General features: G+C 30.9%; 1 protein-coding gene across 1 annotated transcript in view; it reads right to left on the bottom strand.

Annotated features, from left to right (window-relative positions):
- LOC143082399 (transforming growth factor-beta receptor-associated protein 1-like) overlaps positions 1-25,351 on the bottom strand; it is a 65,325-nt gene extending 39,974 nt beyond the window's left edge. The window contains exons 1-18 of the mRNA XM_076258049.1: positions 25,170-25,351; positions 12,620-12,672; positions 11,739-11,835; positions 10,846-10,944; positions 9,670-9,756; positions 9,179-9,283; positions 8,698-8,832; positions 7,718-7,878; positions 6,993-7,125; positions 6,660-6,755; positions 5,814-5,918; positions 4,936-5,121; positions 4,291-4,484; positions 2,849-2,917; positions 2,351-2,423; positions 1,994-2,128; positions 1,337-1,437; positions 409-520 (exon numbers count right to left, since the gene is read on the bottom strand). Of these exons, the coding sequence (XP_076114164.1) occupies positions 409-520; positions 1,337-1,437; positions 1,994-2,128; positions 2,351-2,423; positions 2,849-2,917; positions 4,291-4,484; positions 4,936-5,121; positions 5,814-5,918; positions 6,660-6,755; positions 6,993-7,125; positions 7,718-7,878; positions 8,698-8,832; positions 9,179-9,283; positions 9,670-9,756; positions 10,846-10,944; positions 11,739-11,835; positions 12,620-12,672; positions 25,170-25,244 (2,016 nt within the window). The 5' untranslated portion in view covers positions 25,245-25,351. The remainder of the gene's footprint in view (positions 1-408; positions 521-1,336; positions 1,438-1,993; positions 2,129-2,350; positions 2,424-2,848; positions 2,918-4,290; positions 4,485-4,935; positions 5,122-5,813; positions 5,919-6,659; positions 6,756-6,992; positions 7,126-7,717; positions 7,879-8,697; positions 8,833-9,178; positions 9,284-9,669; positions 9,757-10,845; positions 10,945-11,738; positions 11,836-12,619; positions 12,673-25,169) is intronic.
- Between the last annotated feature and the right edge of the window lie 835 nt (positions 25,352-26,186).

The following is a 26,186-nucleotide window of genomic DNA, read 5'->3' as shown; positions in this document are numbered from 1 at the left end:
TTTTGCATTGGCAATTATACAACATCTAGTTCTCATTCATTTAATATTTAACATTTATAAACAATCAGGATTTTTTTTTGTGTTCATGTTTATTTCTCCAGAACCAATGGTCATCACTTAATAATATTTCTTCATCAGTGGCGGATCCAGATATTTTCACAAGTGGGGGCCCACTGACTGCCAAAGAGGGGGCCGCTCTAATCATGCTTCAGTGATTCCCTATATAAGCAACCAATTTTCCCCAGAAAATATGGGGCCCAGCCCCCCTAAATCCACCCTAGATCATTATGTTACCCTAATCAGTAATTAAAGTAAAAAATAATTTCTGTACTAATTTTGACACATAACCAATTTAATCATACTTTGTGGGACTAGAGAATAAAGAACTGAATTCTGATCTTTAATTACCTTTCCATATAATATTGCACATTCTGCATGCATTTCTGTTTCTTTAGCTTTCCCCAGTATAAGTTGTACACGGTACAGATTAGACATCTGTAATATGTACCGTAATTTGGATCTGTAAACATAAACATTTCAAACCATGAGTCAATATTACATGCATATGGTTATGAATAAATATATTTATAACACACAGTATCTAACAATGTGAAATTTGACCTTTTTTTTATGGAAAAGTGTTCTTACTTGTAAGCTATAAATTAAAGCTTATGTAATAAATATACATGAAGAACATGCTTTGACCTATAATGGTTTACTTTTACAAATTGTGACCTGTATGGAGAGTTGTCTCATTTACACTCATACCACATCTTATATCTTTAAGTCATTTATCTGACCTTGGAACTAAAAATAACAGTTCTTTTGTACACAATTTCAAATTCCTTCGCACATAATCTACTTTTAAAAGCAATAAATAAATAAACTGCTTCAATAAATATATTGCTTAATCAGACAAGTATAGATTTTTCATGGGTTAGTATAAAGACCGGAATTTTTTAAAGTAAAATTCAAATAGTCGTGGAACTATATTAAGTGGAGTTTTCTTTTCATAAATGGAGAAATTAAACCAGTCTGTTACGATTATTCTCTTATTTCATAAATCTGGATATTTCAATCTTATAAATAAAAGAGGAGCACATGTGTTTTTTACTTTCTGTTTTGGTACCAGTGTATGTTTCCATTGAAGAAGGTAAGAGATGTATCAATTCATGACATTAAGTCCATACCACTTCAAGAAAACCAAAAGCCAAGGAATAGCAATTATCTTCATTTTCATTTGAATATCAAAGCAAGGCTTTCAGCCCAGCTAGTACCTAACTGCAAAATCATGACAAGACTAGTTATGGCCTGAGATTAAATGTTTTTTACATACCTAGCCTTATCCATTTCTTCTTTCTTTACATTATTGGTTTTGATGAGTTTTAGTACAGCATCTAAATATAACACAGCTAAATGGGTATGGTATTTTTCTTTCTGAAATAAAATATAGCAAAATGAATGCTGGAATTCCATTAGACAAGACTAAGATACTGTCAATTTAGATACATTTAAGATGTTGTTATAATTGCAAATAAATGTGAGACAGGTGTCACAAAAATAAGAACTTGCATTTGAAAATTTTAGTCCATAATTAACAATAGGCCAGTTCCGGGATATGGTTTTCAGACGAATCTGTCATGTGACTTCCATCACCACGTGACAACAATGTATGCATAGAAATTTCCAATACATGTTCAGCAAACGGGTGAAAAAGTTTTATTTTATAATGCACAATTAAATTCTAAAAGGATGGTCACCTTCCCTCAGTCATACAGCAATCACGATGATATACTTACGGAACATTAATTATTTGTATACTATCCAACAGAACATGAAACTTCTATCTGGTAAATGACGTCATAAAGGCGTGAGAAATTGATCCAGAAATGACCTATTGTGATTATTAATGCTTCCAAAAATTTTGTATTTTACAATCCCTCAAGCTCTGTATGATAAAATATAGTCTCTTCTTCCAATGTTATAAACCTACCTCTAATTTCTTTTGAAAGACTAAATATTCTAGGAACGTTATCACAGCTATTGGGAATCGGTGGAGGTAGTCTATCACAGTATCTGGTCTCATTCTTTCTGATGGGGGCTCAGTTGTAGGTCTGTCTGTAAATATCTACAAAACATACAATGGTTTTAATTTCAAAATAGTTTCCAATAGACATCTGCTAAAATTATCTGGGATCTGTATAGGGTTTTTTGACATATTTCATTATTATACTGGTATATTTGTTTTTTAAATATCTTGTCATTATGTCTTACTGGGTTGAAAATGTTTGTAAGAAGAGGCAAATTTAGTTATAATTGCTTATTTCTTGTTTGTATACTATAAACTTACTCGAACTCCATTTTCTTGATCTTTAGACAGTACCCAATCAACATATTTCCAAACTAATTCATGGTCATTTAAACTGGAAAATAATAATGTAAACATTTGTTTAAGATTAACTTAAAACTGTTAACACAGTGATTTATATCATTCACAGCATAATAAAATGTTGTTTTAAAGGACTTTACCATATCATGGCATCAAACTTAAAACTGAGGTACATGGCTGCAACAGTATATACAAAAACATTATTATCAATTACCGGTACTCTTACTGTGTGTGTCAACAAATAACTTTCTTTGAAGAGGAAAAAATGTTCTAATAATTTGCATTTGTAATGTGCATTTGAAATAAGAGTTTGACATCATTTATTTAATAAACATTGTAAAGAGATGGAAAAATTTGTTGTCAAAGGTATGAAATTACCTTGTATTTTAATATTGTAGTTTTCAAATTGTTCACCACCCCTTTGAGGTTTAATTTCTGGTATCTAGAAAATCTACTTACTTAGCTAAATATTCTATTATAAAATTAATGCCTTCAAATGATTCATCTTCGACTTCACTATTACATATCCTATAAAAGTAAACATATCATTACTGTATACAATATAGCTTATGCATAATACACCCTATGTACAAGGTGATAGGATGTGCCGCTGTAATAGGCCATGATTGATTTTCAAAAGAAAAAATTTAACATCTTTAAAATGGTATCATTTAAGCCATATGAAACATGTTTATTGAAAGTTTCATGTTAACAATGCACGCACATATATACTATACTAAATCTTGCAAGTAAGTTTTTTATATTTATGACACATCTAAAACGTATTATTGACAAATAATATTTTAATCAGTGGTTGTTGATCACAAGGTTATTAGCTTTCCAGTTTGTTGCTTAAGTTTACCAGAGCGTTACATCGATAATTGTGTTGTCAACGAATAACTAATTAACTGGTTAACCGGTCGAACAACCGATTACCTAATACCAATAACGCTAACCAGTTAACCAGACATTTTTTCAATTTTGATAGATTTGATGTAAATTTGTATTGAAATCAACAAATAGTTATGTTAATTTAAAAAATGTTGTCGTGGTAATTAGTTTGACAGATCAATTGTGCAGTATATTGATTGCTATTGTTAATCCTAAAAACATAAAATTGATTAGAGCTCGGGCAGGATCTTAAAGAAACATAATTAGTATACATGTCTTTTTAACAGGAACTTTAAATTAGTAATGTGATTAAATTTTACTAATTACTTCATTAATTAGTTTTTAATCTAATAGTGTGTAAACCTACATCTAAATGTGCAACCTCTGTAGTCCCAGGCTTACTCCAAAATTGTGAAATGCAAACCAATGTGAATGTACTCAATGAATACGTGAAAGTAAGAGTAACATGCTAAAAGAAACAAGCAAACAAAGTAAAGAAACATGTCGTACGGTGACCTATAGATGTTCATTTCTGTGTCATTTTGGTCTCTTGGGGAGAATTGTCTCATTGGCAATCATACCACATCTTCTTTTTAATAATTAATCATTTCAAATTGAAACACTCCACATTATTTTTGGAGACAACAAGAGACAGGGAAAGAATAATCGGCTTTTAAACACCAACTTAAACTACCGGTTAACCGGTTAATCGGTCTAACGATTATCCGAGTAACCGGTTAAGAAAAAGTGTACAATTTGACAACACTAATAGATAAGCAATAAAAACAAAGCACATCAAAAGGCATGACACATATAAGTGAATCGCAAGAGCCACATTCCTTATTTTTCATATTTTCTAAGTCTTCCCTTTTTTTCTTTTCTTGTTTTTTAATTCCTAAATATTATCTGTATACAATTACCTTAGTCGTCCAGGTAAAAGGCTTAGTTTAATTAATTAAACTATTTCGTAACAGTTGTTAAAAGATTTGTTGTATTAATTTTGTACTTACTTGACCCAGAGAGCCAGAGCTTTATCATGTTCTCCATGTACTTTATATAACAATCCTAGAGCATTATAACGTTTGTATTTTTCTAACCACTCAACCGAGTCTTTTAAATCACAACCAGTATCTACTGCTATTAGGGGAATCAATTCTGGGGAGTCTATCTCTGCATATAGTTTTAACAACGCTGTATCTATTTCCTGAAATTAAAGTAACAATCAGTTTAATAAATTATGTTTGTGATCTTGTGATACAATTGGACTGCTGCTATTTTATGTTTTCCTTATCAAGCAGTTCTATCAAATGTGCTACTTCAGCTAAATACCATGAAGAACTGTATATCATAGGGGATAAAAAAACATAGTTAAAACTTGAAGAAATCCTATTTTATCTGTATGTATCAAAAGCACACCTTTATAACATTCCAACTTAGTCAATGATATCTTGAATCAGCTATCATACACCACAACATTTTTGTTTTTTACATACATTTTATTGCCTTCGAAGGAATACTTTTTTTATAATTAATTTTTGTTTATCTATTTTTTCTTTGTTTGAATGTCATACTTTTCTTTTTCTTCTTCTTTTTTTTTTGGTGGGTGGGTGGGGGTGTATTTATAAAAGTTTTTAATACCTATCTACTATACTAACCTGTTTATATCCCGTTCCTGTGCCTTTAATATCAGCTAAGTATGTACAAAGAAACTGTTTGTATTCCTTTAACAGATCTTCTTTCCCTCGTGATAACTGGTTAACATCTGCCATCTCATGAAGGGGTGGCACTGACCGGGTAAAATTACAGTTTGACGGTAAAAGGCGAGGATATAAACTTATAACCTAGAAAGAAAAGAATTTAAAAAAAACATCATTTTGCTATATTGCTAAACATTGATACAGATTTCAAGTATTCATATACTTTTCTTTCCAGTACTCCAAAGGCATTTTAAGGTAAAGTTTCATTAACCATTTTGAATTATTCATTGTGCGAACAAACATACAACAGTTTTGGTTCAGTACATATTGAAAATACAACGTCTAATCCCAGAATTACAGAATAAAAAGCCTAAAATACTATTACTTAACATTATGTTATTTTTAGCAATAATATCAAGCAATTTAGTATAAAACAGATTTAATACATAAATAAGGCTGTTAGTTTTCTCATTTGTATTGTTTTACATTGTCATTTCAGGGCCTTTTATAGCTGACTATGCGGTATGGGCTTTGCTCATTGTTGAAGGCCGTACAGTGACCTATAGTTGTTAATTTCTGTGTCATTTTGGTCTCTTGTGGAGAGTTGTCTCATTGGCAATCATACCACATCTTCTTTTTTTATATTAATATTCATCTGAGATAAACATGTTAATTATTTATCAATTAAAAATAACTAAGCCTTGTTTTCTAAGTTTAAATGATCAGGAAAACAGTACCAACCTACAATGAAATATCCCATTAACTACTAGCTTCCAAAAGCTATTTCTAAATAATAAAATAAATGAAAGGATCTTTGATATCATATTTCTCATTACCTCTCTAACATCAACCTGACTATTTTTAAACAGATCCATGGCCTCCTCTAAATGACCTTCAGAAAATTCTATAAAAGCTGCCTGTTGCTGAAATCTCTTAAATATCTAAAACAAAATAATATAAGTATTTTCGATGTTTGAACAATATAATAATATAGGATTGCTGCACAAAAACATGACTATTGTGCAAAATAAAGTACTTAACTAAATGGCAAAGTTTTATATAAATGTATTGCTTACTTTTCAATAGTGTTGTGGTGTTCAATATTCATGAAAAATTTGATGATTTGCAATTTTTGTTACAAAAACTACTATACTGCTATAGAATAATTGAGATATTTTCTATGTACATTATTTTTTTAGGTAGAAGCTTTCTACAGGTATTAAATACCTCACATGATCACAAGAGGATTACAGTTTTCTTAAAAGATTCTGTGTGGACAAGATCTAGTATGATAAATATTATTATCCACTGTATCCAATCACGTTTATTTAGTATTGCTGGCTCCATAAATTTTGCACCATTTTTTTTAATTGTGCATTTTTAATAATTTGAATATCATTATTTGAATTCAATTCAAGAACAATAAAACATCAAGTTGAACTGTGACCAATTGCACCAAAGATATCCCTACTATTAACTTTTTTTAACAAGAGGTTAAAGAGCAATGGATAGGAAACAGCTTCACAAAGTAAAGCATGCTTACATAAATGTTCGTAAAATTTCAGGGGGCTCTGAATTGTAGCTTCTATTTACATTGTGACAATATCTTCCTCCACATTATTATGTATAAGAATATACAAGTATATAGGCTACAGGAATTATGATTTTGAGTTTTAACTTACCTTTAAGAATTTGTCCCGAGTGAGTCCTGCTTTATTTGCATTTTTAGCTAAATCTAATGCCTCTGTGACTCTCTTGTCACCTAATAATGCTTGAACCTGCAATAAAATAATTAATATTTTGTTCATCCTATAAGATAGTAAATGTATGAAATATTGCATAAAATAGTATACTAGGAACATATGAAATTGACAATAAAATGTAAATATATCATTTTTTTTATTCCAGAATTCTACATGAATGAACAGAGAAGAGTAACATCAAGAGTAATTTTCTGATCAATTTTATAAGTGTTTCACAATAATAGAGATTACAGATTTCTGTGAGATACTGACCTGTTTTTCCCATGCAACAGGAACTAAAGCATATATTTCTCTGCCTGAAGCCACAAATAACTTGCCGTCAAAGTTCCCTAAATATGTACCACCTTGAAATGGAATAGCCTGTTTTTGTTGTTGATCTAATATACTGTAACAAGAAGTTAACTAATGGCTACATACAAAAGGCAATGTCACAGATCAATATAAAATTCTGATGAAAAAATAATTCTGTTTAAGCATTTTTATAATTTAATGATTATTTCATAAATACTGGGTATATCACAGAAGTATATTATAAAAATAAATGGTGTTTAAAAAAAGCAAATAATGTAAAAATCCTTAAATATGGATTTGTCAACTGTTGGTCGTTTAACGTCCAGTGGGAAATATTTCATGCATGTTCAGGATGACCTTAAGTATGGTGTTTATGAATGAAATAATGTGGTCACATTAGAGAGAAAAAATCTGATCATTCCTTTATATTTCATACAAACCCTATATATGTAGTATGGGTTTTTCTCATTGTTGAAGGCTATACGGTTGCTTATCATTGCTAACATCCATTTCAATTGAACTCTGGTGGATAGTTTTCTCGTTGCCAACTATATAACATCTCTTTATTTTTATACTATTATTGTAATTTGGTCTTAACTGTAATGTTACTACCAAGGGGATTTACAAAAAACCTTGAGGAAAAAAAAAAATTGTTTTACAAAGTCTGACCATGACTAAAATATCACCTATGAACTGTAATGAACTCATCATTCATGGCAACAATGTATGGATGGACATAGGTCATACTGACAATATTCTCTGACCATTGTAACGGAGGTCGTTGTGATATACCGTCAGATGTTACGAACATCCCCAAAGCACTTGGTCCACTTAACAGAAATTCTTCCTAAAGAGACAAAAAATATATGTTTTATTTACATTCTCTTCTTTGGAATTTTATTTTCCATTTTTCATTGTTTTAACTAATAAATTCACATGCGAGACCATTTCCTTTTTCTTTTAAATCAATGTCGCTGACCACTTTTCAAATGATGTTTGTTATGTCTTGTAGTCTATGGCAAGAATACATCATATTCATATCTCAATGTGCCTTTTGAGCAAAATACATTTTTTTTATAAATATAACATCTTCACATTTTTAAACTTTAATTAAGAATTGAATGCTTATTTTTGTAAATTTATTGGGGTGTAAAAGCGTTGACCGAAGTACATTTTGTATGAAGCGCGGAAGTTAAAAAAAGAAGCATTCAATACTTATAATTACATTTTTTAGCTATGATCATGAAAACACGAATTTTATATATTTTTTTATTTAATTCACCTGTGCACTTTATTGTTGGACCACGTGTTATCATGAATGAAAAGTTGTATTGAGCATTGCAACTGCTTACGGAATAACACGTGATGTGCAGTTAGCCAATCAGAATAAAGTATTATAATGAAACATACATCTAATGTTATTATTTATATTTATATGTTTTCCTATGTTTTGTCTATGATATATCTAGATAAAATCCAAGATGTTTATCCAATCTTGTAGTTTATGAAATATCTTTACTAGATAAAGAATTTTTTACATTTTGTTATTTGTGACATAAGATCTAGAGGTATATTATATGTTTTGAACCAATGAGTATTTATCACATATTTTGCAAATCCTTTTGATAAAATGTTTACTATAAAGACTAGAATTCTAAGAACTTACCTTACTGATTCTTTTAATGAGAGGTTTACTATGCTCTGAATCAAATGGGAAAAGATCTTGAGTATGTGATGTCTCATAGTTTATCATACAATACTGTGACAAAAGTGCTGCACAAACAAAGCTTCCGTCCACTCCCTATAATAAAACAAGTATTCTGAGACAATTGCATGACAATACTGGTTAAAAATTCATTGTAGTGGAATAAAATGCTAACTTGATCTATAACTTTTCATGATATAAACTATATAACAAAATATTAAGCGTCTTAATATTATGAGGTGATTAATTTGTGTTATATTAACATTGTCATGGATAGCGTATGCTGTCATAGCAGTTGTATATTACACCGCGGAAAACATATATTGGAGTTCCTCACAAGTGTTGTCAGTTAATCAAAACATAAGATTTAAATGAAACATACATGTACATAACATAATTATCTTATATGGAATAGCCTAATATCTTGAGTATATAATCCTACCACAGAAATAGCTGGTTCTGATATATGAACATCTTTAACATGCACCAGTTTGTCTTCTGTAACTGTATAAACTTGTATCTGTTTCTTCTTTAATGCTACACATATCTAGAATAAAAAAGGTTAATGTAACATAGATGGAATAATATAAATTAATTTACATCAGAATATAAAGCTTGTTTATGAAGTAATTGACCAACTTCATGTAATGTCCTTCATCATAAAAGTTAATCAATTATGTGCACCTTTATGACATCATTTACCAGATATAGATGTACTTTTAGTCCTAATACAAGAGTCAAAACAATACTATAAATGAAAAATAACCAGTGGTATACAATACATTACAGGTAGCTAATGATATTTGATGTTGCTGCTTGAAATTGTGAGAAACCTAACTTTGACTTCTACCTTTTTTGGTCCAATCCTGCTGAACTTTTCCTACTCCAAAATGCCCTATGATAATATACGCTATTTTTACACTACACACCTACCTCTATACTGAATGGATTTCCATTTGTAGGATTTTCATTTATACAAAAGTAGGTAACTCCCTTTACTTTGGCACCAGTCATTATTGGCTGAAATACAAAGTTTTTCACTTAAAATTTACAGAACGAAGAGAACATGTTTTTGTTATCCTTCCTTTTATATCCCGTTAAAAAACAATTCTTCTTAAGTATTTAACATTTTGGAAACAGTATTTTACAAAACTAGGACTTTTATGCATTCATAGTACTGTTTTTATTAGTATGTAACATTGTCAAATTTACTTCAAAAATTATTTCTGACCTTAAAACTACAATGATGTAAGTGATTTTTTCAAGTTTTTGTAAGTTAACTATTGAGAGCTTGTATACAGGACTATAACATAACAGATGATCTTTTCCTATGCATACTTTCAAATAGCGATGGTTTTTCTCTTTGTAAAATTTCCTGATTTTTACCTACCCAATTCATAAGGTCTGTTTAGAGACTTTACTAACCTCTAAATCAAACATATTAAGTAATGACAATGTATTATCTATCAACACCATGATTCTGTTTAGAGACTTTACTAACCTCTAAATAAAACATATTAAGTAATGACAATGTATTATCTATCAGCACCATGATTCTGTTTAGAGACTTAACTAACCTCTAAATCAAACATATTAAGTAATGACAATGTATTATCTATCAACACCATGATTCTGTTTAGAGACTAAACTAACCTCTAAATCAAACATATTAAGTAATGACAATGTATTATCTATCAACACCATGATTCTGTTTAGAGACTTTACTAACCTCTAAATCAAACATGTTAAGTAATGACAATGTATTATCTATCAACACCATGATTCTGTTTAGAGACTTAACTAACCTCTAAATCAAACATATTAAGTAATGACAATGTATTATCTATCAACACCATGATTCTGTTTAGAGACTTTACTAACCTCTAAATCAAACATGTTAAGTAATGACAATGTATTATCTATCAACACCATGATTCTGTTTAGAGACTTTACTAACCTCTAAATCAAACATGTTAAGTAATGACAATGTATTATCTATCAACACCATGATTCTGTTTAGAGACTTTACTAACCTCTAAATCAAACATGTTAAGTAATGACAATGTATTATCTATCAACACCATGATTCTGTTTAGAGACTTTACTAACCTCTAAATCAAACATATTAAGTAATGACAATGTATTATCTATCAACACCATGATTCTGTTTAGAGCTGAGGCAGCCTTTATCTGTATAACAGGTTTTTTCTGAAAAATAAAGATGTAACAACACATAAGTGGTTAATATCATAACAAACTTTTTCCTCGTAATCAATATATATTCAGATATTTTCTAGAATTTTAAACTCAAAAATGAGGCTACAAATGTATATAATTCTTGCATAACTGTGGATTCATTTATTTTCCTAGATACCAATTTTTGTGAATTGAAAAGAATATGCATTTTCATGAATATTTGATATCGTGGTTTCCACAAAAGCGCTATAGAAACTTGAAATTTGTTGAAGATTTAAATTCATGGATTTGGGGTTTCTAAATATTTTTGTGAAAAATCATTAAAAAATATTTTGTGAAATTGCATATTAACCATTGTACAGCTTGAAGAGAAATTATTAAAAAAAGACGTTGGGGTTCCTAAAAGGCTCTTCTAGAAATTTGAAGAAACAAGAATGTGTCCCCAGTACACGAATGCCCCACTCGCACTATCATTTTCTATGTTCAGTGGACCGTGAAATTGGGGTAAACCCTCTAATTTGGCATTAAAATTAAAAAGATCATATCTTAGGGAACATGTATACTAAGTTTGAAGTCGATTGGACTTCAACTTCATCAAAAACTACCTTGACCAAAAACTTTAACCTGAAGCGGGACAGACGGACGAACGAACGAACAGACGGACGGACGAACGGACGCACAGACCAGAAAACATAATGCCCCTCTACTATCGTAGGTGGGGCATAAAAATAGATGTACAGAATACTATGTTAGTATGTAGAAATCATTTCAAATCCCTCTAAAACTAAATCCTATTCTAAACTTACCACAGCTAAGTATTTGTGTCCTTGTTTCTCATTATGGAAAACAACCTTTGGTCCATTCCCCACAGGCCTTTCCTCAACATTGTAATGGATAACAAAGCTGAAAAATAATATGACATCATTATACTGTAATTATCTCCATCTCTGATTTGGTGTTCACATAACAGAACTGATGGAAGAAATCCAAACATGATACAAGAAGGTGCAACAAAATAAAAGTCAATTGAATCATGTGAATGTCCATTACCAAATATAATTATTCATGCTACCAGTACTATATATAATGAATCAATCCTTAAAATCACTTCTGATTTGTAGTTAGTAAGAAGAACTTTCAAACAAAATTTTAACAACACAATGTCACTTATGCATGTAATGTGGTTCAATCCTGGTATAACAGTTTTTCAGTAACTTTACAAAGCTCTGGAAGAAGACTTATCCATGTCTTGTCATGTACATTTGTGATGGCATAAATATTCCTAACACTCTTAGCAGAGAAAAGTAAATTTGAGTAAAAAAGAGTACACATTTGGACTCTAATATGGTATGAAACTCGTTTACTCTTATTTTGAGAATTTTTAAATATTATAACTGATTTAACATGATTAAGATAAAACAATATTACAAAACAGAAAAGCTGTTGCATACAAACAATTTCATTGTTATTTTTTTTTCAATTTCCTCATTTTTTTAATTTAATCGGTATAAACAGAATAATTTATCTGATGAAAATATTCCCTAACTGCATTGCACAATAATCTATACCCTTACATAGTTAACCCACTATATATCAAAGACTGGTTAAATGCATATGAAATATTATTGCAGTGTTTGAAAATCAATGTCCAGTCATAAAACTAGTATTATTTATGGCTAAAACTTACCAATCATTTGTGCCTATGTATAGATTTTTACCACAAACATCAAAACATTCAATCTGAAAAAAAAACATAATCTAGTGTTACCCTATTATCAATGATTATATAGAAATTAACCATACTACCTTTATTTTAATGGTGAGTTGTTTTATCCCCCCTTAAAATCTTGGTAATTAATGTGAACCCTTCCCCCTTTTTTTTAACCTCTTAATTTAAAGCTTAGAAGATATTTTTTCATACAGATACATTTTGTAAGTGTGTTTTCAAATATTTACAGTTGTAAGATACCTTATTGATATTGAGGAAGAGATCTGGAGGGTTTGCATTTATAAAAGTGAATAGCTTGTGAAATCATCATTCATGATTCTTGTAATTAGACGGACAAGGCTGTGGGTCAGGCACATTATTATTTCTGGTTGATTATTAACACAGATCTATCTGATCTGTGTGTAGGCAAAACATATTTTTAACTTCATCAGTAACGCTCGAATCAAACTAAGATTGGTCAAATTGATACCCAGGTGAATTTTAATAGTTTAAAAATTTAGGTTTTATAGTTTTCTTTAGTCTTCACTTATCTTCCTAACTTTATTAATTCTTTGTTCATTATATTAATTTATAAATCAAATATGATTTAAAATTGTAAAATTATTGATAAATGAATAAAAAAAATGTTCATACAGTCAAAAAAAGTATATTTTTATATCAGCCCATATCAGGGGAGAAAACTCTGTATTCAATATGAAATACGATGTGGTGTTGACATGAAATAATGATAAATACTTGTAATGTGATATTGTTATTGGTACATATAATATCATTTTGTGGTGTTACAAAATAAAAGTTTTGCACAAAACAATTACAGGTTAACTTCAGTTTCTGTTATTATATATAATCTTCTTCTTCTTTTTTTAGACTTTCAACAATTTAGAGTCGGATTTATCAATGCCTAGACATTTTTAATTTTCATATACATATATTGAGTTGTATTTTTACAGTTTCTATTTGGATTCTATTGAAACATTTGACACATAGATTTTTCATTTTTTTTTATTTTTATATATTATGTACTTGTATCATTGTTTTTTATATAATAAATTCATAAAGTTACTCCCCCACGTTTCTGCATATTTTAAAATATTCTTATTCTGGAAATTAGGTTCATTAATAAAATTATTTGCAAGTTAAAAATTGAAACAAAATATTAAAAGGGCATGTAATTTAATAAAAATAAAATTCTATATACATACAGAAATTTTATCATTTGGCATAAATATGCAATTTATGTACTTTACATTTATTCATTTTCAATCACAGTGGAATTCAGCTGGGGTAATTGTATTCTTCATTGATAGTTTAAAAAGATACATAACTCTCTTTAGAGACAACAACAGTTATTTATAATAATATAAGAAACTGAATAGAACTATTTCATGAATGGACCTTGCACTTTCTACATTCACATTCAATAATTCATTCTTGCTTATAATTTGTTAAAGCATTATCCTACATTACCAATCTCAAGTAAAAAAAAAAAGAACATTATATAGCAACTGTCCTTAAGGAGGAAGTATAGAGTAAATGTGTTGTGATACTATATGTAAACTATGTCCAATTTGTTATCTCGCTCACCCTTGTCCCTGGTGCTATCGAAAATCTGGGGATAACACCGATTTATTTATAATTATAATATGCTATTTTGTTACTTATGTTTAATAAGAATCTCTATTAATCAATTGATAACTGTTATGTTGGAGGTTTTTTTTATACATTCATTGAACATCAGACCTCCCCTGATCTCTGGAATTAGTGACACTGGACATAGACTTTGAATACACATATTTGTATGGAAAATAAATTTTACTATAAACATGATAAAGAACTAAAAAAGATAACTACTTAAAATTGAGTTTAGTAAATTAACAATCAGACTTTTTAGACTGTTCACAATATGTTATCATTATTATTTATAAGGGGAAGAAGTAACTATAAAAGTAGAAAAATCAATAAAAAAAAAAGAAAAATCTTGAAAATTTCCCCAAATTTTAATAACTCCAAATTGTTAACTTTTTTTTCCACTTTTTTTAATTCCCGCATTTGTGCAGAAATCTACTTCCTTCTTCTGGTCTTGTTTGTCGTGAGACTTTGAGTGAAATATATGTTTATCAGTCCAGTACAATATAGGAAGAAACACAATACCAATTTCATTTTTAATTATTCTTTAATATGAAAAAAACGTTACCTGACGATAGCGTTTCTTTGTTTACATTGAATATGACGTCATTACTAAAATCCCTCACATCAGAACCAAAATCTGAAACGTTACAGTATTCTGTTTCTTTTCTAACAGAATTTGAAGTTAAAATATCATTTGTTTATGTGTAACATATTTTTTTTTTTTCATTTTTTTGTACATAAATAAGGCCATTAGTTTTCTCATTTGAATTGCTTTACATTGTCATTTCAGGGCTTTTTATAGCTGACTATGTGGTATGGGCTTTGCTCATTGTTGAAGACCGTAAGGTGACCTATAGTTGTTAATTTCTGTGACATTTTGGTCTCTTGTGAAGAGTTGTCGCATTGGCAATCATACCATATCTTTTTTTATATTGATTTAAAAAATTAAAATTTATACACACTTCGTCCCCTTTCACAAGTAATGCCTGCCTCATATTAGAAAATCCTCCAGACTCTACCAGACTGTACAGATTCTGTTTAGTAAGACGGTCAGATACCTTATTTAGGTCTGATACCCTATTTCGTTAGCTTAACATTAAAATCCATCTGATACCTTATTTCGAAAAACAGACGGAAAGTCACAGGACATAAAGTCAAAAATTTGGTAGGACAAAAAATCACAGATAATCTGTTGACAATTGTTTGAATATATAAGAGAAATATCTTGAAATATTTACTTTTTAAAACATATATTCATATTCAAGTTTAGTAAATGTGTCATTATACTGGAAAAATGATAATTTATTTAATTTTAATCATGCGAAAGAAAGATTTGTTGGCACCATGGAGCCATTTAAGTGTCGAGCCACTATTACATGTTGTTTTTTTAACAATTATTTGATCATCCTTGATATTTTTTTGATAAATTTTGTTAAAAAAGTAGTTTCATATTCAATAGTTAAAAAAAAATACAAAAATATTTTTGTAGAAATTAGCGTTTTTTATTTAAAGAAAATAATCAGAAAAAATGAATTGTGACTTTTAGTCCGTGACTTTTTGTCTGTGACTTTTTGTCCTGTGACTTTCTGTCCTACATTCCTTATTTCAACAGCAAAACATTAAAGTGTCTACATGAACCGCATTCAGGTACAAATAGCCAAATTGCCATTCGTAGGCTACATGTACCCACATCTGGTTTTACGATAAAATTCCATCCAATCGGGAATGAAACGTGAAATATATATGGATATTATCTATAATATGGGGATTTCCTGTAGAATGAGTGAAGAGTATGAAAAATAATATTATCAAATTGTATTTATTTGATAATAATACATGATAAACATTGCAAATTAAAACTTGCTCACTGATGGAAAATGTCCCTGTAAACGAAAAACATTATAAAAGATCTAACAATTAATACTATCATAAAATGTAAATGCAAATTTAAAGAATTAAATTTTACTGAATTTAAAAAATAGCCATATGAGATTTAATCAAAGCACTGTAAGCACTGTAGGCAGTTAACCAAAAACCTAGGCAAACATAATTCTGAAAACTGTGGCAATGTTGCTTCAATTTTTTTTTTACGATTTAAAACAACAAACATTAAGCATTCATGTACATTCATGTTCATTTAATGAATTAATCATTAAGGCAAATAATTAATATTTTATCAAGGTTTTCGAAAGCAGCGCATATATCAAGTATATTTTTTTCATGGTCATGAGTCTGCAGTGGTACAAGTTCGCAATGATTGCAGTTCTTTTAGTTGATAGTTAATGTTGGTATTAGTTGACTGTTAGTTGTTCAAGTTGGCTTTAGTACCAGCTTGTTAAAGTATGAATGGACTTGCTTCCCTGGAAAGAAAACTGATTTTGTGTTCTACAGTACAAAAGTTATGAGACACAAATCAGACAAATGTTTACTACAGGAATCAAAGGTGAGGATTGACTGACCTGCCCTTAGTAAATGTAAATGACCCACACCTTCACCCCAAGTCCATGATGTCTAAGTAAAGTTGGGAATAGAATGACAGGTAATTATAAAACAGTTATGCTGTTACAAAGTCTCCCAAACTAAGCTCCCAAAATTATTCAATCCCATGGTCACCTGACATTGGGCAAAGTCTAGTCCACATTTGTTAGGTCTAGCATAGTGATATGCATATGTGACACCTATGAGAATGACCTTGTATGTTATTCAATCTTTTTGAAATGACAAACAGGAATGAATATGGTTTAGGAGTTGGTATCTCAATCTTTTACAAGTTCTCAAAACACATACAAGAGGGGGTGGGGTGACCCTAGGGACTACCCCTATATTTTATTTTATTTTTTATATTGTTCCATACATGAATATATATGGTTTAGGGGTGGGTATCTCGACCATTATCAAGTTTTCACACAGGCGGAGGTGGGGTGACCCCAGTGACTTCCTCTATATTTCATTTGATTAGTTTTATTGTCCAATACATGAATATATATGGTTGAGGGGTGGGGATCTCATCTGTTTCCAAGTTATCAAACAGGGAAAGAGGGGGGTGACCTTAAGGACTCTCCCTTAATAATATTCCATTTGATTAATTTTTTTGTCCCATACATGAGTATACATGTATATGGTTTAATTTAAAGGTGGGGATCAGGACTGATCTGATCTGGATCTCAAACATGAGGGGTGGGGTGACCACAGGTACTCCACCTATTCTTCATTTGATTTTTTATATAGTCCCATACATGAGTATATTAGGTTAAGGGGTGAAGAACTCAACTGTTTCCATGTTTTCAAACAGGAGGGTGTACAGTGACCTTAGGGACTCCCCTATAATTCATTTGATTTGTTATATTGTCCCATACATGAATATATATGGTTTAGGGGTGGGGATCTGGACCGTTTCCAAGTTCTCAAACAGGAGGGGTGGGGTGACCCCCAAGGGACTCTCCCCTATATTCCATTTGATTTTTTATATTGTCCCATACATGAATATATATGGTTAAGGGGTGGGGATCTCGACTGCTTCAAAGTTTCCAAACAGGAGGGGTGGGGTGTACCCATGGACTCCCTTTGTATTTCATTTGATTAGTTTTATTGTCCCATACATGAATAAATATGGTTTAGAGGTGGGGTCTCGACTGTTTCCAAGTTCTAAAACAGGAAGGGGGGGGGGGGGGGGTGACCCTAGGGACTTCCCCTATATTTCATTTGATTAGTTATATAGTCCAATACAGGAATGTATACTGTTGAAGGGTGGGGATCTCATCTGTTTCAAAGTTATCAAACAGGAGGGGTAGAGTGGCCAAAATGACTCTACTGCACTAATTTAGCGACCTTGATGAAAAAACACAGAAATTAACAACTGAAGCTGAAAGAATTGGAATGAAACTTAACCCCAAAAAATGTAAAACTCTGAGATCCCAGCAAACAAAGAATAAAGAGTTGATAACGTTATACGATCAGAAAATAGAAGATGTAGACAAATTCACATACCTGGGAGCAGTCATGGACAAAGAGGGAGGAGGCAGTTGTGACATCAAAAACAGAATACAGAAAGCAAGAGGGACATTCCATCGCCTAAGAAATATATGGTATGCAAGAGGAATTGGCCGAAAAACAAAAATACACCTATATAAATCATTAGTAAGACCTGTATTATTGTATGGATGCGAAACATGGAAATTAACAAACATTGAAGAAAAGAAACTAAATACTGTAGAACACCAATGCCTAAGAAAGATCCTAAAAATAAGATGGCAAAGTAAAACATCGAACAAAACAGTAAATGAAATAGCTAACACCAGAAACATCAGTTGCGAAATCAGAAGGAGACGGTGGACATGGATAGGACATACATTAAGACGTGAAAGAGACAACAACAGCTATGTAGCTCTACAATGGGCACCTGAAGGGAAAAGAATTAGAGGAAGGCCAAAAACTACATGGAGAAGAACAACAGAGAAAGAAAGGAACCAACAAGGATGGACAAGTTGGAACGTAGCCAGAACAGCGGCAAAAGATAGAAAAGGGTGGAAAAACAGCGTGGAGGCCTTATGCGACTTCTGGCGCGGAGAGAATTAAGGTTAAGGTAAAGGCACTATTTGTGAAAATAATGTAAGAAACTTCCAGCTATTTTAACTGACCAAAAAAATTGAGAAAAAAATACCCATTGAAATTGCAGTAATATGTTTACACTTTAAAAGCATCTAACATGGCGCATTATCAACATTTATCACTGATAAAGAAAATTTATACTGTCACCAGGAACATATATTGTTAAATATACTATTCCCAGCTGTCACATTGCATAAAAAAAATTAAAATTTGTCAAAAAATAATTTTGAGTTTCTGTACAAAATATTTTCTGCTTTTTCTTTCTTTTATATATCTTTAAGTTTTCAATTCTAGTGATTATATTTATTTAACCATGCACAGATGTATTTTGTCACCTGTCTGGATTTATTTTTTAGTTGATCGCCAAATCCCGGAATTACCCTTATCCACTTCCGGAATCGGATCCGATATTGTAATTGTCTTACGACATCCATTTTGTTTTCAATGTCAATAGTCTGATACCAATTTACACATTATTTGTCGGCGATTTTCTGTATAAAGATAGCGGTTGAACAAAAGTGGAAATTTCGTCAGATGTAGCAAGTAACCAAGTTGATAGTCCGACTGCAAAAGTGGAAGGTCGCGCATCTCAAACCACCGCTTATTTAAACCCCTGCCTTCAAATTGAAAAGATACAAAAATTTCGTCTTCTAATTTAAAATTACCGCCAACAGCATGCATTAACAGTTGAAGTTATTTTGAGGCTCCCCCAGGGTCAAAAACGACCTGCGAAATCTGGGCTTTTAAGAGGCGACTTCCGACCTGAGGGCCTTCTAAAAACGACCTGCGACCTGTAAAATTTGGAAAAAAAAGGACCTCAGACTGACTTCCGTCCTCTGTGTTGGAGAAAACCACCTGCGACCTGTACATTTCCCTTTAAAACGACATCTCGACCAGGCATGGGGTAATCGTAATCAGTAATCGTAATCAGCTGTAATCGATTACATTTTGCAGTGTAATCCTATGTAATCAGTAATCATGCCATTTCTGATTACAAGTAATCGTAATGTAATCGATTACATGGCAAAAAACAGGTGTAATCATGATTACTTTTAGATTACTTTAAGATTACATTCATAAGATTACTTGATGATTACAAATCTTGTATAAATATGAAAATAGTTTTTGATAGACAAGATGAAAATAAGAAAATATAAAGCTTGAATGAAAAATCATGAAACTAGTAATCACAATGATGGGACCTTGTTTAATGTGATCATCTATATAACAAATTTGTATAACCAAGTGTTTTATTTTGTTTTAACAGTTTACAACAGGAAATTTACTGTCCAATATTTCTTTGTGAAATTGAGCTCTAATGATAAAAGAATATGCCTTGAAAGCATTTGTTTTCCTTGATTGAAAACTTCTGATATTAACTCCAATTTCATATTAGTTTACCCAATATTTTTACCTAAATACATTGAAATTCAAATGCAGAAAACATTTAGTTCCTATTTGACTTTGGTGGTCGGCATAAATATATAAGCCCACTTAATTCAAAATGGAAGTTAAAACCAGGTTTCATTTATTGACAAAATTGAATGAATTTTATTTTCCATAAATTCGTGTATAATATGTGCTTTCTTATTTTTATTCTTTTAACTTTATTAGCCTTAAGGCTCACCAGTATAAACAAGTACATTTTGTACATGTACAGTGTATACATATGGCATAAATATTGCAAACAATATGCATAGTAATCAATAGGTGACGTCAGAAGTTTCATCAATACAATAAACTGTTGCTTTTATATAAAGAGAAATGTATAATCTTTCCTAAGTTACAAAACTGTTTTGTGTTTTCACCTGACAATAATTCTATTAATTTCAATTAGATCAAGTATTAAAAATTTTCAAACAAATAATGACAATCAACCACTTTTAACTTTATTTATATCGTTATTAAGACAATAAAATTTTAATACCCAAGCCCACCCATTGTTTGTTTAAAAAAATGGAAGTAGTGATTAACACCTGTAAAAACATTAATGGATGTGTCAATTATGTCCCAACAGACAATAAAACTATACTTAACTAATTTTTCCTTATTTTCAGTTTTTTTGTTAATTAGGCAGTTGGTTATAATTTGTAGTTAAAAATAAAGTTACATCTTTTACATAGAGAAAGGACACTTGTCTATAGCTTTTTTATCAAATTACACATGTTACACTGTAACTGTATCTGTCTTGTCTATAAATTCTTTTAAAAGATGAATAAATTAAGGCTTTTAAAAAAATCACCAAAATAAGCGGATAAAAAGTTATAAAAAAACTTTGATATAGCAATATACAATGTAATCATAAGTAATCTAAAGTAATCATGATTACAATAAAGAAAAGTAATCTAATGTAATCGATTACATATGAAATAGGGTGTAATTGTAATGTAATCGATTACATTTTATTAGCAAAGTAATTGTAATTTAATCGATTACATTTTAAAGTAATCGACCCCATCCCTGATCTCGACGAATTTAATAGCGACCTTACAACCGGAGGGGGGTACCCTGTTGGAGCCTCAATTTTAATAGACTACTGACGTAGTTGACTACATAGTTGACTACGTATTGACGACAAACAATATTCCTACGACTTTTGCCATCATTTGGGAAATCTAAACTACTTGTCTCTAGAGATTTACGGCGATTAAATATTTCATACATTTGTTCTTTGACATCTCAGCCAAAAGCTCAGGGGTCAATAAACTACATAAGCCATGATAAGGATTACTAATGTGCTCTACTTCCTATGTGCAACTTCAAAACTTTTGGGTGATTTGACGATCATTTAAGGTTTTTCTAGTCTTATTTTTTTGTAATCCAGAATTAAAAGTATGAAAAAACTGTCCAATTAGTTATAAATAACATACATTTGTAATATCGAGCTAGATAATAGCAGTGGTAAGTATTTCAGGATTTATTGGGTAGAACACAAATCTAGGGTGCTAACATAAGGCAGCTTAACTGCCTAAAAATAATCTTTTAGTAAAATGTAACAGGCCTTTTTCCTGTTAAATTTGTTTGTTTTTATTGCCTCCGTAAATACAGGAAAAATTTATTCTGTTAAACTTTAATTCCTCTTTAATTTTTGTGTTTCCAGTTCTTCCTTTGTCTGCAGCTCAGGGTTCTCGCTAAGGATTTTTGAAGGTGAGTCCAGGGACTCATCAGTTTTAGGTATGATGAGTCCAACAGCAAGAAGAAAATATTTTATTGCAATATAAAGTAATATTTTAGTCTCCATTTCCTAACAGAGCAATGAAATGAAATCAAATTCAGATCACTTTTAAACTTTTGCTATAAAATGATGATATTTGTGTTTAACTGTGTTCAGTTTATACAAAATATTTCAATCTTGATGCATCTGTGGACTCACCAGTTTTGAAAATGGTGAGTCCAGACAGATTTTGATGAGTCCAGGACTCATGGACTCGCCTTAGTGAGAACCCTGGCAGCTGCAAACAACTTGTATAAAATAACTGGACTGATAGTTTTTTAACAAATTGTTTCAATTCATGATAACTTTGAAATGTCTTCCCCACATGAATATCCCTCTCTCGTCCATTTTTAATATATTTATTAACTTAGAAAAACTTTTCACTTACCTATATAAATATTTATAAAACTTCTGAGTAGTTTTAATCAATTTATTCACTAATTGCGACAAATTCCAATACATTTCATGTTTTATTCCCGATCCGATGGCATTTTATATAATCGAATGTGGGTATGCATAGCCTACAAACATCAATTTGCCTAATTCGTACTCACATGCGGGTACGTGCAGACACTGCCAACATTAAAATCACCAGACTAAACACAACAATGTTAATAAAATTAAGGTTCATCATAACAAACGGACAAATATGGCTGTATTTACATACCAATAATTACTCTGAGTACAGACTTACCTGTGAAGTTGGAAAAGTTTTAATGCCTGGCATCCACTAGATATAATAAAGTTAAATGCATTTTGTGTTTCAGAAAGATAAAATGTCTTTTGAATTTTGATGGGCATTTTTTTTCCTTCATGCAAAAGGTGTGAAAATTAACTAAGTTGTGGTACAACTATGAAATGCTCCCTCAGGTAAATCAAAGAGCTGAATAGCTCTGAGGGGAAAGACAGCCCTTGTTTGTATTTCATTTTTTTTTTTGGGGGGGGGGTTATCTTTTGATAGTCTTCATATAAAGAATGAAAAAAAAGAAGAGCTAACACATGTGGAAGGTTGACACAATTGGAATCGATTGTTGTTTAATGTAATTTCGTTTCTTTAGTTTAGGATTCAATTTAGACCAATGGAAGAGATCTGCATCTTCTAAATCTTAACATTCAATTAAAGTTGATAGTTAATTATCTAAAATTCAACTAGTTGAATTCTGTCATTTAATAACAACTACAATTATTTTTGAAATCTTAATAGTGTATGACTGAACTGCAGGCTAGGGCCATTTTCCATTTTTTGTGACAGTACTCTTAAGATTTTTAATTTTTTTCTTAAGAAAGTTAGGACTGAAAAATCTATTCAGTTTTAAATTTCCATTAATAAAGTTCCCAGTTACATCTCTCATCACAGGGATACAGGTACTAATAAAAATAACAATATGTTTGATGTAAACTGTGTGAAGCTTGTTTCCAAATCCTACATTTTAACAAATCAACTATTACAATGATTATGTTGGTACACAAAATTTAGTTATAATGGAAGACTACTTATCATATACTAAATGTCACATTTTAAGTGTTTATTTCAGTGGATAATTAGCTCATAAATTGAGGTGCTCCTGAATTGGAGGAAGATTCTCTAAACAGAGTTTTACAGAAAAAAAAAGAAAAAGATCGTTTCTCTCCCCGATCTCATGTAGCCCCTCTGACTTCCTGTTTACTTTGAAAGTTGTTGACCTACAAATTAAAGTATTGCATGTTGATGTTTGAATCATCTACAGCAAACATCATTATGTTTAAATTTAACAAATACTATTTTTTAATAAGTGCACAATCTTTGAGAATGATTTAAATAACCAGCGAAGGATATCCCTGCTTATGCGTAGTGTGGCATTCCAACATTGACGTCACTATAAATTATATTAGGTTGGATATATTTAGAATATCTCGTCATACTGATTTTTCCGGATTTTAAAAGAAATGTAAATAGTGTAAAGGGGAGCTCAATATACGATAATTTCGAGAGAAACAGAAGGGAAATGTGTAAAAAAAGTGTTTAAAGTCAATTTATTCATTTGTGTCTCCCCATCTCATCATTCTCAGTAAGATTTTTTGGGGGGGTTTTCCACGCTATAAAAACAAAATGAATGATGTGAGGGAATGTCACTCTGGTCAACCCCATTGGGGATTGACGGCTTGAAGTTTTCCCCAAAAACCGGTTTGTATTGTTTTGATTGTCCTTAATAGACAACTTTCGAGTTCGATGCATTTCCGTCAAAAACTCTGGTTTTAGTGAACGTCATTTGTGCGTTTAGGGGCGTCGTCACTTCCGTTTCAATGTTGAGCGAGTGGTTGGAAAACTATAATTCTATATTGTACGAATTATTCAGCCAAATTAAATTCTCAAAATTGACAATCAGCACTGCTGTCATTTGGGAATTGTCATTAAGTACCTACAGAACAACCATTATTTCTTGTTTATCCTGCACAACGACGATCACTAAGATGAAAGCAAATAGTGCAGGGATACAGGCGATCCCCTCTATCTGGTAAATGACGTCATAAAGGCGTGCATAATTGAAGAGTTTTTGCCGGTGACGGATGAACTCGAAAGTGGTCTATTGACATGGACAAAAGGTATCTTCACAACTATAGGTGAGTTAAAGAGTTTATCTGAGTCAGCTGTGAGTGGGTAGTATCAAAGTAATTCAGGTGTTTGTTTATTTTTGCACCTTCTGCAGAAAGGAAAAAAATGCCCATCAAAAACCAAGAAAGATTTTATCTTTCTTAAACACAAAACGCATTTAACTTGTATATATCTAGTGTATGCTAGGCATTAAAACTTTCCAAACAGCACAGGTAAGTCTGTACACAGAGTGGTTTTTGAGGTGAAAATACAGCCATATTTGTCCATTTGTTATGATGAACCTTAATTACCATCCAACAACATTATGATTATTCATGATCTGTTTGAGAGGATTGTTGTTATTGGAACCCGTCAAATATATATCTGCATTCTGAGGTTGTAAACAAACGTTCAGAATAAAGAATATTTCTGACAATTTCGTCTGCAAAATTATGCAGGCTAAAGTGCGAAAATCGGAGTTGTACCTGTGTTTTGGCTTTGTCGGACATCAATTTGATCCGCTCAATGGCAGGAACCAAATCAAAAGCTTTTATGCTCATCTTTTTTGTTTTGTTTTTTATCTTTAAATGTCAAATGTTATCGTAAAATTGTATATTCTGATAATCTGGAAAATTTTCATGGACAGCGCCATATTGGATAGCAGCACCACCAACAATTTCCGGAAAAAACACCCACTTTAAATCAAGGGTACATAACTGTTTTTCGCGCGTTTTTATTTCCTTAAAAATATTATGTTACCCCGAGACTATTAAAATCTCGACTAAAAGACCTATTATAACATTGAGATATAATAAGCTCAGCATTACCTAACATTTCTTTTTTTGTAATATAAACTCACTTGAACCGAAAAAAAGTGAAAAAAATCTATCATCATTTGCTTTTTGTTTGTATATTTCTGAATGATCTATCCATATATGATCATATATTTCACAGGTTTTTTTTTACCAACACTGAATGCATTTTCTTTCGTTTTAAGGTAAAGCGAGTACCGTTATGTGTAGAAATTTGCATACTAAGCATGAATTTAAACCATTTAACGGTTTACATTCAACCACTCTACTCTTAGTGGAGTGACCAAGCCAACAATTTTTCCACTTTAATGTACCACCCTACCTGGAGGCTAAATTAAGACTTTTTGGAAAGAGAAATTTTTGTTCTTTAATTTTTGCGAGGTCGTAGAATTGAAATACGGTGCAATTTTTTTCTAAATAAGGTCAAAGGTTAGTGATGAGTTTTTCACTATTGTCAATTTATTTCACACGAGGTTATAAAAAGCCTTCAAACAATACTTGAATTGTTTCTAAACAAGAAATTCATAATGAAATAAATTGTGACAATTAATTTTCAACTTGATTTGAAAATAATGAAACCACCATATGCACATTTTAAAGGAAACTCAGACTAACAACAATAAGAAAATAGAAGATGGAACAACCGACTCTCAATTCATTTATTTTTACATCGCATGTAATTCTAAAGAC

Source organism: Mytilus galloprovincialis, chromosome 7, assembly GCF_965363235.1.
Source record: "Mytilus galloprovincialis chromosome 7, xbMytGall1.hap1.1, whole genome shotgun sequence".
Taxonomy (NCBI): domain Eukaryota; kingdom Metazoa; phylum Mollusca; class Bivalvia; order Mytilida; family Mytilidae; genus Mytilus; species Mytilus galloprovincialis.
The sequence above is the reverse complement of the archived record's forward strand: the minus strand, read 5'-3'. Positions and strand labels throughout refer to the sequence as shown.